The sequence below is a fragment of the Squalius cephalus genome (assembly GCF_949319135.1).
Source record: "Squalius cephalus genome assembly, chromosome: 4".
Lineage (NCBI taxonomy): Eukaryota > Metazoa > Chordata > Actinopteri > Cypriniformes > Leuciscidae > Squalius > Squalius cephalus.
Window position 1 is genome coordinate 6,091,995 of NC_137125.1, and position 14,266 is coordinate 6,106,260.

The 14,266-nt window shown below is 38.4% G+C and overlaps 2 protein-coding genes across 4 annotated transcripts in view; both read right to left on the reverse strand.

Annotated features, from left to right (window-relative positions):
- Nucleotides 1-14,266, reverse strand: part of LOC307157281 (uncharacterized protein) — a 198,580-nt gene that overhangs the window by 76,856 nt on the left and 107,458 nt on the right. The gene's annotated exons all lie outside the window — the stretch shown is intronic.
- The window catches only part of LOC307157229 (protein NLRC3-like), a 36,753-nt gene that overhangs the window by 6,916 nt on the left and 15,571 nt on the right, over nucleotides 1-14,266 (reverse strand). For all 3 annotated transcript variants that reach the window (XM_079869073.1, XM_079869074.1, XM_079869075.1), the window contains exons 3-7: nucleotides 8,115-8,201; nucleotides 7,893-8,030; nucleotides 6,471-6,515; nucleotides 4,065-5,889; nucleotides 1,018-1,191 (exon numbers count right to left, since the gene is read on the reverse strand). In XM_079869073.1, the coding sequence (XP_079725199.1) occupies nucleotides 1,018-1,191; nucleotides 4,065-5,889; nucleotides 6,471-6,515; nucleotides 7,893-8,030; nucleotides 8,115-8,181 (2,249 nt within the window). In that variant the 5' untranslated portion in view covers nucleotides 8,182-8,201. The remainder of the gene's footprint in view (nucleotides 1-1,017; nucleotides 1,192-4,064; nucleotides 5,890-6,470; nucleotides 6,516-7,892; nucleotides 8,031-8,114; nucleotides 8,202-14,266) is intronic.

The following is a 14,266-nucleotide window of genomic DNA, read 5'->3' on the forward strand; positions in this document are numbered from 1 at the left end:
CTCACTGGCCTTCCCAAAAAGGCCATAAGACAGTGTCAGCTCATACAGAACGCTGAGCAGAACCAGAAAATATGAACATATCACACCAGTCCTCAGATCTTTGATAACCGGTCAACCGCTCAGGTCTTTTGATAACTGGTCAGGTCAATTAACATGCCTATTAGACAATTAACATGCCTGGTCAGGTCAATTAACATGCCTATTAGGCAATTAACATGCCTAAGACTTTTGCACAGTACAGTACAGTACTGTGCTTTGCCAAAATGTATATGTTGCTAAAAAGGCTTATATTTTTGTTATCTTTGACTTATGTTCATTATTTGTAGTGTTTGCTTGTTTTATCTGCTTTTCAGTTTGTTTGCTTGGTATAACCTACTAAGCTGATTGCTTGTTTCTTTTGTCTGTATACTATTTGTATTATTTTGTGAAGCGACCTTGGGTTCTTGAAAGGCAATATAAAAAATAAACATATTATTATTATTATTATTAGTGTATGTTTACCAGGATGCTCGCTAAGATGGATGTTTTATATAATTTTATGTGAATTTGTCCGTTCAAGCGCAAGACATGAAAGAGAATTTAATTCAATTCACACACTGTCTGAGGCACTTTCAGGACGAGCGCTTTGGATGTTTGCGATTATTAAATTCCTTGACCTGCAAATGTCCTGTAATAATGTGGGGAACCACTCGTTATACATAAATCACTTAACAGTTCATGTTTTCATTTACAAATACGATTTAGTTTTTATCCAAATGAAATGTGTGCTGAGTGAACAATCAGCAATCAAGAGCATACAACATGTAACAAATTAATTCTCCTTTATCCCCATTATAAAATCTGTTGTAACTGAAGTCAAACTGAAGACAAACTCTCACAAGACTGAGCAGTGAAATTACACATATGACATCTGAATAAGAAAAGCACAATGTAATTGCATACAGAATAAATCTTAGCAGAGTGATTTTTACATAATTAATGCAAAATAAAATCAAATGTAAGTATTTGAATTCAGACCTCAGTGTCTGCAGCCGACAGTTTAGATTTTTCAGTCCATCAGAAAGAAGCTTCACTCCTGAATCCTGCAGGTCATTGTTACTCAGGTCCAGCTCTCTCAGGGCGGTGTTTGAGGACTGAAGAACTGAAGACAAACTCTCACAACACTGAGCAGTGAGATTACAGCTATGTAACCTGTGTGGAGAACAAAACAAACAGCAATATTAATGTGTTATTCATGTAGGGTTTATAACAAGGGTTCTCAACTCAAGCCCTTGAGATCCACTCTCTGGCAGAGTTTACCTCAAACCCTTATCAAATACACCTGAACAAGCTAATCAAGGTCATATGGATTACTAGAAAGTTGCAGGCAGGTGAGTCTGATCAAGGTTGGAATTAAACTCCACAGGAAAGTGGATCTTGAGGGCCAGAGTTGAGAACCCTTGGTTTAGAGAAACTTGTGCATGCTTTCATCACCAGCAGGGTGTATTATTGTAATTAACTAGTAAGAATTGAGAAATTAGGAGATGCCGGACAGGGGTGCGTTTCCCGAACAACGACGTAACTCGCTGCTTAACTACCATAGTACGATGCATCGTTGAAGAAATCAACTAGCTAGTCACGACTGTTTCCCGAAACTGTATTGTCGCAAAGTGGTCGTTCAACCACATTGGTTTATGATGTCACGCACATGGTGGAGTAATTTCTTCTTTTAATGAATCTGTTTGAGATCGAATTAACGCTAGATGTTTTGCTATAAATTACAGACATGACATCTGAGGACTATTTCTCATTTTTCTCAGTTATTTTGCTTTATTTCCAGATTCAGTCATAGGCTCGTTCTTACATACTAGAGCACGTTCGCACATGCACACTCTTCAAAAAAGGTGCTTTAAATCTCTTGACAAACTAAAAGACGTAAATGACATTTGTATGTATTCTAAATAAAAGACACAGGTTGTACTGAATGTCAGCTTGCTTATTTTGCTCAAGATGAGGATTTATTAAGTCCACTTATACAATGGTCTGGGTAAATACTCGATTCTGATTGGCTGCAGGGTGTCCATTAAAAAGTAATAGAGGACACATAGTAAAGGAGTTCTGGTGAAACTGACTTTTTAACGTTCGAAATTAATTAATAAATGCGCTGGCTACATCAGCTGTGAGTAACCATAGCAACAGGCAGTCAAAGTATCCATTTACAATTTATTGAATCAAAACAAAACTGAAGGGTTCTACGAGCTGAGCGGACTATAAATATCTCCGAAACCAAGTTATTGTTTGTAAAAACTTTAGATTTCGATTGTAAAACTAATTAAAATATAAACTAATGTTTTAAAAAATGTGTTATTTGGCAAGTGACCATGGTATAAGCGGTTAACCCTCTGAGGTCGGCAAATGCGCCGGCGCGTTTTGCTGGATTTTCTTCACATAGTAGCACTATAAACTCTAATTACTCCGTCATTTATGGTCATACAGAAAAAAGAAATATAAAAAAAGAATTTGTGATATTTCTACTTTTGTATGTGTCCACTTACAATCAAATCAAAACATTGTGCTTTTGTAAAATAAAGAAAATAAACAGGGTGTGCGTTCTGCCTCTCCGTCGCGGTGGTTTTTTTTCTTGAGCACGTCTATAAACTGAAACAAAACTCAGCGAATACTTGTCACACATTTATGAGCCATATACCTTTATAAACATTTAAGTGTGTACTTTTAAATGATCGGATTCAAACTGAAAACAAATATTCTCTGTTTAAGTAATTTGTATAAAACCAACAAGATGTCCAGCTTCTCAAACGCTTCCTAATTATTTTTAATTTGACCACGCCCACGCGCGCAAAAGATATTCACATGCAAATCTCCACATGGAACGCGACCGCGCTCGTTACCTCAAAAACAAAACACCAAAACACTTCACAAGTCTCTGCTTTTCGTCGAGTTTGAAAGGCGCACCGTGAGCTTACATTGGATTTACCTCAGAAGAAGAAGAACATGATTTGAAGATAAGAAAGATGTAAGGTAAGAAATTCTTACATAATTCTTACATCTTACATCCAGGGCCAGAAAACAGCTTAGACCACAGAGGGTTAATGCCCTTCGAGGTGTCCACTGTCAGGTGTTAATGGACTTCGGCGGAGGCAACCTCCGCTGCGCGTCGGATGGTTCACGCCTCGCCGTCGTCCATTATTACCTGACAATGGACACCTTGTCGGGCATTAACCCTTACATGTCATACAAACTAGAAACTGCTTCTAACCACAGGTCAAGAGCTGTCGTTCCAACCACACAACTTTGCGATGCTGTTTGCGAATGTTCGTTAGAACAATGGTTTTGGGAAACGCTGACTCATTGAACTATGCTGATAACGACGGAACTTGCGAACATAGTTGGCTAACAATGCTTTTGGGAAACGCACCCCAGTCTGGTTGAAGAGCGACCAGACCCTGAGAGAACAAAGGACCTCTCTGGAAATTAACATTTGAACTAGCCCTCGTGCACTATCGAGACGTAAGTCTCACCTCCGAGTCATCCTAATCTACATTTCATTCCCCCTTCTCTCACCCCCTCTCTCTCTTGCTCAGATCACTTGAATTAACCCAAGAAAATGTATAGTTTAATGTGAATGATTAACATTGAGTATTTTACATAGTATCATTTGAAATGTCTCATTGCGACTGGTACACATGTCTCATTTCCAAATAAGTTAAAAAAAAAGGTAATAAGGTTTTTAAGAGTTTAGGGATAACTAACACACAAAGGAAGGTGGTCTCTGGGAACCCTGAGAGTTTTGCTGTTGATTATTTTTTCATTATATTTCTTTAGGAGGCACTGTCAACCTCGTCTGTTTAGAGAAAACACCACTGGTTAATTCATACTACAGTTCACACAGGGGAAAGAATGTGCAAGCCATAGTTATGAGACACCTTTTCATACACATTTTTGAACACAGTGAATCAGCGAATGGGAAAGTAAAACCTGAGTATGTTGAGTTGACAGTGTGAACAACAAGATATTTCCAACTGTATGTTAACTTTTAATTGTTGTGAAATTGTGTAATTACTCACAGGGCTTTTCTGCAGCATCTCACAGCCGGAACGAGTCTCTTGTAGCCTGCTGGTGATGAAGTGAACCTCTTTGGGTTGAGCTCATCCAGCACCTTCTCTGACATCAGCAGTGTGTAGGCCAACACTGTGCACATCGAAGAGGAGAGTTCTCTTCCTGAATGATCATCTGGACCGAGGTATCTCTGGATTTCCTCATATAATGAATTATCTTTGAGCTCAAGTAAGCAGTAAAATAGGTTGACTGAAGCTTCATCTGAGATGTCCCGGTGTAGTCTTTCTTTAATGTATTCAGTTGTTTGTCCGTTGCTCTCTGTGGTGTCTTCAGTGTCTGTGAGCAGGCCTTTGAGCAGTTTCTGACTGGATTCCAGTGAAATGCCCATCAGAAACCGTAGGAAGAGGTCCAGATGTCCTCTCTTACTCTCCATGGCTTTATCAATGGCTTCTTCCAGTAGCTCATGTAATGTGATATCTTCTTCGGGCTCATCAAAGAAAAACTGAAGCTCCTGCATGTTCTTGGGCTCTTCAAAGAAAAACTGAAGCTCTTGCATGTTCTTGTTCAGGTAACAGAGGAACACATGCACTGCAGCAAGAAACTCTTGAACACTCAGATGCACAAAGCAGAAGACCTTTGACTCACGAAGTCCGTCTTCCTTCTTAAAGATCTCAGCGATCATTCCTGTGAACTCTGTTTGTTTCTGCTCTGTCTTTTTACTCACATCAATACCACATGATCTCAGATCTTTCTCATAGAACACAACATTTTCCTTCTTCAGCTGTTCAAATGCTAGCTTGGCCAACTTTAATATCATATCTCTATTTGATTGTAAGAGTGTTTTAAAATCTCTCTCTTCTTCTTCATCGTACTTCTGGCTCTTCATGTTCATCTGTATCTGCAGGAAGTTAATGTACATTTCAGTTAGTGTTGTGCTGATGTTCTCTGCATTGTTCTCTATGAGGATATCCTGAAGGACTGTGGCTGTGATCCAGCAGAACACGGGAATGTGGCACATGATGTAGAGACTACGAGACGTCTTAATGTGCGAAATGATCCTGGAGGCCACACTCTCATCTGTGATTCTCTTTCTGAAGTATTCCTCCTTCTGCTGGTCAGTGAATCCTCGCACCTCTGTGAACAAACCCACATACCGAGGAGGGATCTGATTGGCTGCTGCTGGTCGTGAGGTCACCCAGACGAGAGCTGGCGGGAGCAGAGTCCCTTTGACCAGACTTGTAAACAGCACGTCTACAGATGATTCTTTATCAACAGTCTTTAATGGTCTATTTTTAAAATGTAAAGGCAACCGACTCTCGTCAAGTCCATCAAATATAAATGCTAGCTTGCATTTCTTATATAACTTTGATTTCTCCAGGTCCTTCAGGTCCTCCAGTTCAGGATAAAATTCCAGCAGAAGCTTATGGAGACTAAACTTTTCATTATCCATCAAGTTAATCTCTCTGAATGGAAGCAGGAACACACAGTGTATATTCTGATTGGCTTTTCCTTCTGCCCAGTCCAGGATGAACTTCTGCACAGAGACAGTTTTTCCAACGCCAGCGATGCCCTTTGTCAGCACAATCTTTTCCTTTTTCTTCAATTCAGTAAATATATCATTGCATTTTATTGGTTTGTCCTGTGTTTGTTTGTTCTTGAAAGCATTATCAATCTTATGAACCTCATGTTCCTGATTGACATCTGCCATATCTCCCTCTGTGATGAACAGTTCTGTGTAAACAGCTCTGAGATCTGCCTCTTTGTCCTCAAATATACATTCTGCTTTCTTCTGCATGTTGGCTTTGTGGTTTTTCAAAAACCTCTGCAAATCCTCTGTTTTGAAAATAATGTAAGCAAATTAAATTACAGGAAAAAAGAGTTTTTTTTTTAGGTCACACTTTTTATTAGGTGCCTTTACTATGTACTAACATTTAATACAAGACTATGGATTTACTGTGTGACTACACTTGTTTCTGGATGATTCCCACAATTCACAGAGTTATGGGTTTGGTTAAGGGTTAGGATTATTGGGGTCAGAGTTAGCTTTTGGGTCAAGGGTTGGGCTACAGTTAGGGCTAAAGTTAACTGTAACTACAAATGTTAATTAAATGCATGTTCTTTAAATGTAATTGCACTAAGGAGGCTGTTGAATGCTTGATTCTGATTGGCTGACAAACTTTCTAAGGTGTGCAATTATTTTCCAGGAAATGCACAGCTGTAAAACAGCTATAAATGAAGATGACACACACACACACACAAACACACACACAAACATTCACATTTGCTGTGCCCCACAACTTTATCAAAAATAGTTCTGCAACTGAAAAGCTACATGAAATTACTCTGAATTCATAAAAACATCAATCATGTCTAAATCATTTAAGACCTCTATAATGAAGAAATGATGGTTGCACCTTGTTGTTTCTCTGGTGTCTCCGTCGCTAAGTTTTTTTTTTGCTCTGTAAGGAAAGAGAAAATGAGTACATTTATAGAAAGGAAAGAGACAATTGTTACAATTACACAGAAGAATAAAGTGACAAGTACCTAAAGCATTTCTGAACAATATGGCTACACACTAAACTTCCTTAAGAATAGGATTCACAACTAATGAGCATTATTTCATTTATGATTGTTAATAAGCAGTGTGTCTCAGAAAACACAGTTATTGTGTCTTTTTAAACATTACAATTTATTATATTAAATTTTTATTATATGAACTGTATTATACCGTAAATCCTCTAATATTGGCCTGTATTCCATTAGCGGCCGGGTCTCTAACATTGGCCGGTCTCGCTGTCGGCGGAGATAAATAAAGGCCGGTCTCTAATAGTGGCCGGGGCTATTATTAGAACCAACGTTTTTCTGGGCAGGCCACAACATTATGCTTGTGATAGTAACATGCAAATACCACAGGGGGGCAATGTTTGCTAACGAATCCAAGCCATAGCTACGGTAGCCTGGTCATGTCAATCATAGATATGATATCTATGATGTCAATCACTTCGCCCTTGACTCGCACGTGAGACTTCAGTCACCGGTAGGCTAATGTTGTTTACCATGGCAGCTGCGGAGCCAAAGAGGATTTTTGTCGAAAATCTATTTTTTACCCCCCTGGGATCGACAATCGCGCTGGCGCAATAGGCTCGCTTTTTTTCTTAAGTGCAAAAGAGATTCAACATACTCTGTTGACTTTGATCTTAATTACGGAAAGCGCGCGCTATTCAAACGCAAATAATCTGAGGCGATCCACGCAAACCTGTGAACGCCCACAATCAGCTGGATAACACACATCTATCTAAGTAATAATAATCCTGGAAAATTTACCTCAGAAGTGCTTGGAAGTATTATTTCGAGGAGCAACGGATCCAGCTGAGAAATAGGTCAGTTCTATTTGCTTTGTTCTAATCGCAATAGTGTCTGTAAGTTACACGCGTTTCTAGTGTGTGAATGAATGAATGAATGAATGAATGCACAGATGCGCGCTGTTGTGGAGCTACTACTGCTGGAACAAATACTGTTTCAAAATGAATCATTGCTTTTCACAAAAAATATAATTTATATTATATTTATTTGTTGTTAATGTTCGATGCATACCATAATGTTATATGGTAACTAACTGTACGTTTTCAATAAATTAACCTAGTATTTTATAGGTTAAAATAGACACAAAATCTCGTTTTTATTCATTCTACTAGTAGTCCGTTTTGCTCAAATAGAAATAAAGGCCTGTCTCTAATTCTGGCCTCCTTCCAATAAAGGTCTGGGCCGCGATGCGCTTGAGTAAAATAAAGGCCCGGGCCTATATTAGAGGATTTACGGTTGTCATTATATATTACCATGTCCTGCAGTGTTTAAGTTGATGGTCACTGGGGCTGTGAAGGTGTTTCCAATAAATGCAGGAGCATTTACAGTTGCTCCTGTTTCAGCTTTCACATCAACACTGACTCCAGTGTGAGCATTGCTGCTCATCTGGCCTGGAATAGAGATAGAGAGATTAATTACATTGCTTAAATCACAACTTTAACATTTCTGATATTTTTTTCTTTTATCACTATTACCTTCTTTTAGTTTTTTGTTTTCCAGCTCATCTAGTGTGTTATCATCATGCTGTTCAACAGATGCCATTGTCCTTTACTGACTTACAGCTGTTGGACAAGAACACAAATCTCTATAATGAATCATATGTTATCAGACACTTTCCAAAAATACAAAAAAGAGCAGAGTATAAGTGCTGTCAACCGATTTAAAAATAAACTAATAATTTTAGTCATTTTGTCAATTTTGGTCATTTTCTGGTAATTGCGGTAAACAAAAAAGTTTTTAATATATTTTGATATTCTAATACTTTCACATTAAATCTCCAAAATAATGTAGAAACAACATCAAGACATAAATATTTGTACAGATATTGCTGTAGCTGGCCAACAACGACCCGTTCGAGGACCTTAGCCAGAAAAGGTAGACTGGCAATAGGCCTATAGGTAGATAAATCTTCAGGATCAGAGCCAGGCTTTTTAAGAACTGGTGTATATAGCGGTTGTCTTAAGGGCCAAAGGGACGTGCCCAGTAGCTAAGGAAACGTTAATAATTACGGTAATAGCAGGACATAAGCATGTGAAGTACACGTTTAGAACCTCATTAGGCAAAGGGTCAAAGAGCATGTGAAAGAGCTCATAGACATGATTCATTTAAAAGTATTATCTATGCTGACAGTTGTAAAATTAGAGAAGGTGAAGTGGACCAACCAAGACGAGCCCGTTAATCTGTTTAACTGTTAATGCGTTATTGTTGCATTCACTTGCACTAAATTAAAATTCTCTTCACACACATTATGAGTTGATGTCCATATCGCTCTTGGACTATCCCTGTCATCAGTATGGTTGCTTAGCATAGTGAGATCAATATCATGTTTTGCTCCAAAATCACTATATATACACGTCAGTCGTGTTTGAAATAACTTGCTTCTGTGGTGCCATGTTACTTCTTAACGCAGAATGAGAAAAAAGTCTATAAAAAAAGTCTATACTCTGATACGAGCTGTCGATTACATTATTGAGAAGTTGTGCCACAAAGCATATGCCACACCCCTCTTAGCTTGTTAATTTTCCTATTAACTTCTAGCTCCACCCACCTGATCTCAAGCCAATTAGGACACTATCAGGTTTTATAAACTGCACCTGTGCCCATAGCACCTTCCTGAAAAAATCCAGTTGGTGGTCAAAGCTGCAGTGAACCACTTAGGATTAGAAGGACTGACATGGGAAGAGGTGAGGGAAATCCTTACTAATCAGTCAAGCCAAGAAGTGTCATGTATTGGATAATAACAATAATGGTTCTAATATTACAATGGAATGCCAGGAGTTTATTGACCAATGGACAGGAATTTAAACATTTTTTGAGTGAGTTGGATGAAAAGCCAGATGTAGTGTGTACGCAAGAAACTTGGTTGAAGCCTAATTTAGATTTTAAAATACATGGATATACAGGAATAAGAAGAGATAGGAATACTGGAGAGGGAGGAGGGGGATGTGCTATATTCATAAAGATGGGAATTCCATATAGAATACTGGAGATAGGGGATGAACAGGAGTACATAGTGATGGAGATGTGGGAAAGGGGAGGGGAAATTAGTATTATTAATTACTATAACCCATGTAAAAGATTGGAAATAGACAAACTACTAAGGATATTAGGGCAAGATAGACCAAAAATAATATGGTGTGCAGATTTCAATGCGCATAGTGCAATATGGGGAAATATACATACAGATGCTAACGGTAAGGTAATCGAAGAATTGATGGATGAAAGAGAATTGGTCTGTTTGAATGATGGGAGAGGAACCAGAATAAATGTATCAACAGGGAAAGAGTCTGCATTGGACTTAACTTTAGTGTCTAATTCACTGGCTGGAAATAGTAATTGGGAAGTTTGGACATCTACTACAGTGGGGAGTGATCACTACCCTGTCTTTTGTTCAGTGGGTCAAAGATTGAAAGTAGGTCCAGAAGAGATAATTCCTAAGTGGAAGTTTGGGAAAGCTGATTGGGATAAGTTTAAGAATTTGAGTGATGATTCCATGACTAGGGTTGAGGTTTCAGGAAGTATAGATGATGTTAACAATCAGATAACTACAGCAATAATAAAGGCAGCAGAGGAAGCAATTCCTAAAGGGAGGAACAGGGTAAATCGAAAATTGGTGCCTTGGTGGAATGAAGAGTGTTATCAGGCGGTAAGAGACAGAAACAAAGCTTTCAGGGTGCTTAAAAGAACACATACTATGAATAATTTAATTCAGTATAAGAAAGCACAGGCAGTGGTTAGAAGAACAATTCGACAAGCAAAGAGGACGAGTTGGAGAAATTTCTGTGATGAAATAGGAAGAACTACACCGGTGGGAGAAGTATGGAGAATGATTAAAAGGATGGGGGGAGACAGGAGGCAGTGGGATTATCCAGTTATGTCTTTTGAAGAGGAAACAGCAGTTTCTAATAAAGAGAAAGCAGAAATTATGGTAAAATCATTTATAAAGGTACATAGTTCTGAAAATTTGGAAGAAGAAGGAAGAAGAAGAAGATTGGAAACATTTAATAAGCATAATCATAAAATAAACAGAAAGGAAGATACTAAAAATGAAATAGACGAACCATTTTCCATGGCAGAGATGGTAAGAGCAATAAAAACAGCAAAACCTACATCTCCAGGTAAAGATCAAGTTTGTTATATTATGTTAAAACAACTGGGGGAAAAATCAAAGTTGAAGCTGTTGGAGGTGTATAATAAAATATGGAAGGAGGGAAAGTTACCAAATACATGGAAAGAAGCGGTAGTGATTCCGATAAGGAAACCTGGTAAGGATCCAACAAAACCCACTAGTTACAGACCGATAGCTCTAACTTCTAATTTATGCAAAATTATGGAAAGGATGATAGTAGATAGACTGACCCATGATATTGAAAAAAGAGGATTATTGGCTAGCTGTCAGAGTGGTTTTAGGAAGGGAAGAAGCACAATAGACTCTGTGGTAAGAATAGAGACGGAAATAAGAAAGGCACAAGCAAATAAAGAGACCTTAATAGCGGTATTTTTTGACATAGAAAAAGCCTACGACATGATGTGGAAGGAGGGGTTATTAATCAAAATGAATAAGATGGGTGTAGAGGGGAAAATGTTTAACTGGGTAAAGGATTTTCTTTTCGGACGGAAAATACAAGTGAGGATAGGAACAGACATGTCAAATCAATACATAGTTGGAAATGGTACACCACAAGGGAGTGTGATAAGCCCATTACTCTTTATTATTATGATTAACGATATATTTGAAAGAGTTCCAGAAGACATCGGAAGGTCTTTGTTTGCAGATGACGGGGCGTTGTGGAAGAGAGGAAGGAATATAGATTATGTAGTCAGGAAAATACAGGAAGCAATTGATAAAGTGGTGGAGTGGGGCTATGATTGGGGATTTAGATTTTCTGTAGAAAAGACACAGTCTGTCTTTTTTACTAGGAAAAGAGTTCAGGAAGCTGTAAAACTAAGAATGTATGGAAGAGATTTAGATAGGGTTGGAACTTTTAAATTTTTAGGAGTAAGTTTGGATTCACGATTGACATTTGCAGATCATATCAGAAAAATGGAGGAAAAGGGGAAAAAAGTAATAAATGTGATGAGATGTTTACAGGGAAGAGAATGGGGAGCAAGTAGAGCATCACTGAAAAGAGTATATGTGGCATTAATACGATCAGTGCTAGATTATGGAAGCGTAGTAATTGGATCAGCAGCTAAGTCTCAGTTAAAAAAGTTAGATGTGATCCAGGCTCAGGCTCTGAGAATATGCTGTGGAGCTTTTAAAACAACTCCTGTAGCAGCCATACAGGTAGAAATGGGAGAATTACCACTAGAGTTAAGGAGGAAACAGTTAATGGCAAATTATTGGGCTGGTCTACAAGGGCATAATAGTACTCATCTTACTAAAGCAGTATTACAGGAAAGTTGGGAGTATGGGAAAAATTTAAAGGAAAATTTTGGACGAATTGGAAATGATATAGCCAAAGAATTAGAAGTGTATAATTTGAGGATAAGTCCCACGATAGTGTATCCAGAGATTGCTCCATGGAAGATAGTTTGGCCTGAGATAGACTGGTTTGTGTTACAGGAAAAAAGGAAGGATCAGGAGGATATTAATTTAGAAAGAGTGTTCAAAAATCGGTTATTGGAAAAATATAATGAATATATCCAGATCTATACAGATGGAGCTAAGAATCCAGAGACAGAAGCAACAGGATTGGGGGTAGTGATACCGGATAAAGGAACAGGAATCAATAGGAGGACATCTAATAAATTAGGGGTATATACAGTGGAAATACTGGCAATATTAATTGCATTACGATGGGTAGAAAGAACGGGACAGAACAAAGTTTTGGTATGCTCAGATTCATCATCAGTATTAACAAGCTTAAGATCATTCAAATCCAAAAGTCGTCAAGATATTCTGTTTGAAGTACTCCAGTCAGTAACAAGAATAGTAAATCAAGGTAGACAGGTAAAGTTTATATGGGTACCAGGACATGTAGGGATAAGGGGGAATGAATTGGCAGATAAATTAGCAAAAAGGGCATTAACAAAGGGAAATATAGAAATGCAAGTTAGTATTAGTAAAGCAGAGGTTAAAAGTGTGATATGGGAGAAAATAAATCAAAAGTGGCAAGAAAGTTGGGATAGAGAGGGGAAAGGGAGACACTTATATCAAATTCAAAGGGACGTTAAAGATACAAGGGTTGGAAGTGGAAATAGGAGAGAAGAAATGGTGATATCTAGATTAAGATTGGGACATTGTTTACTAAATAAAACGCTTAAATTGATAGGGAAACATAATACTGGACTATGTGATGGATGCCAGGAAGAGGAGTCAGTAGAGCATATTGTTTTGAGATGTAGTAGATATGGAGCTCAGAGAGAGATGATGAGGAATAAGTTGAGGGAGATGGGAGTTCAGAACATTACATTAAAAGGGCTATTGAGCAGTGATAGGGTTCAGACTAGAATTCTTATGACTTTCTTAAGAGAAATAGGGGTTTTTAATAGGATATGAAGAAATGTAGTATTGAGGAGGGTTAAAAGTATAAATATTGTTGTTGTCATGATTATAATAATAATAATAATTATTATTATTATTTTGCAGAATGACTGGGAAGTGTGTGTGTGTGTGTGTGTGTGTGTGAGTGGGGAAGGGGATTTAGTCTGTAAACCTATTTTCTGGTTCACACTCCGGAGCAGAAGGTGGCGGAAATGCACCAATAAGCTGGATGCCAACCGCCGTTAAATAGTAACAAGAAGAAGAAGAATAGCACCTTCCTTCTGGTGCACATGGATGCACTGTGCAGAGGACTGAGTTCTTTCTCCTTTCTTTGTTTTTCCTGCGTGTGCGTAATTGACCATGCAAGTGTCTTTATTTTAACGTTACTAACCCGCTGACTCCGACCTCGTCTACTCCGTGCGTTTCTCAACATCGGCGAGCGTCGAGGTCGCGATCAGCCATGGTCTCGTTCACTCCGGCTCCAACATGCCACCACGAAGCCTGGATATTTCCGCAGCGGAAGACGCGAGTCAGGTCTAGACCAAGAAAACTCTCTCCGACCCTCCCGGTTTTCAAGATATCCACACAAAACTGCTTCTCCCCTCTTCGCAAAACAGAACGCGATGCTGTGATCATTGGCGATTCCATCGTTCGACACGTACACGCTACGTTAAATAAAAGTAAGGTGCACAGTCACTGCTTTCCTGGTGCTCGTGTTTCTGAAATCGCTGCAGAAACTGCTTTTTGTAAATAATTGGAATCTGTTTTGGGAGCGTCCTAGGCTTTACCGTGCTGATGGCTTACACCCAAGCAGATTCGGATCGGATCTTCTGTCAGATAACATCTCCAAAATGTTAAATACCTTTTGATTAGTAACCAAAAGTCCAAATCATAGTCTCTGCTGCACCAATTTAACTGATATAAATAGTGTAGAACATTGCATAGAAACTGTCTATTCCTCGTTTAGTGAGATTAAATAATAAATCTACTGCAGGATCTAGAAAAAATCTAATTGTTATTAAACCAGAAAATGTTGCTATTAGTAATCAAAAACAATTTCTAAAGCTAGGTCTTCTAAACATTAGATCACTCACACCTAAGGCAGTTATTGTAAATGAAATAGTCACAGATAATGGCTTC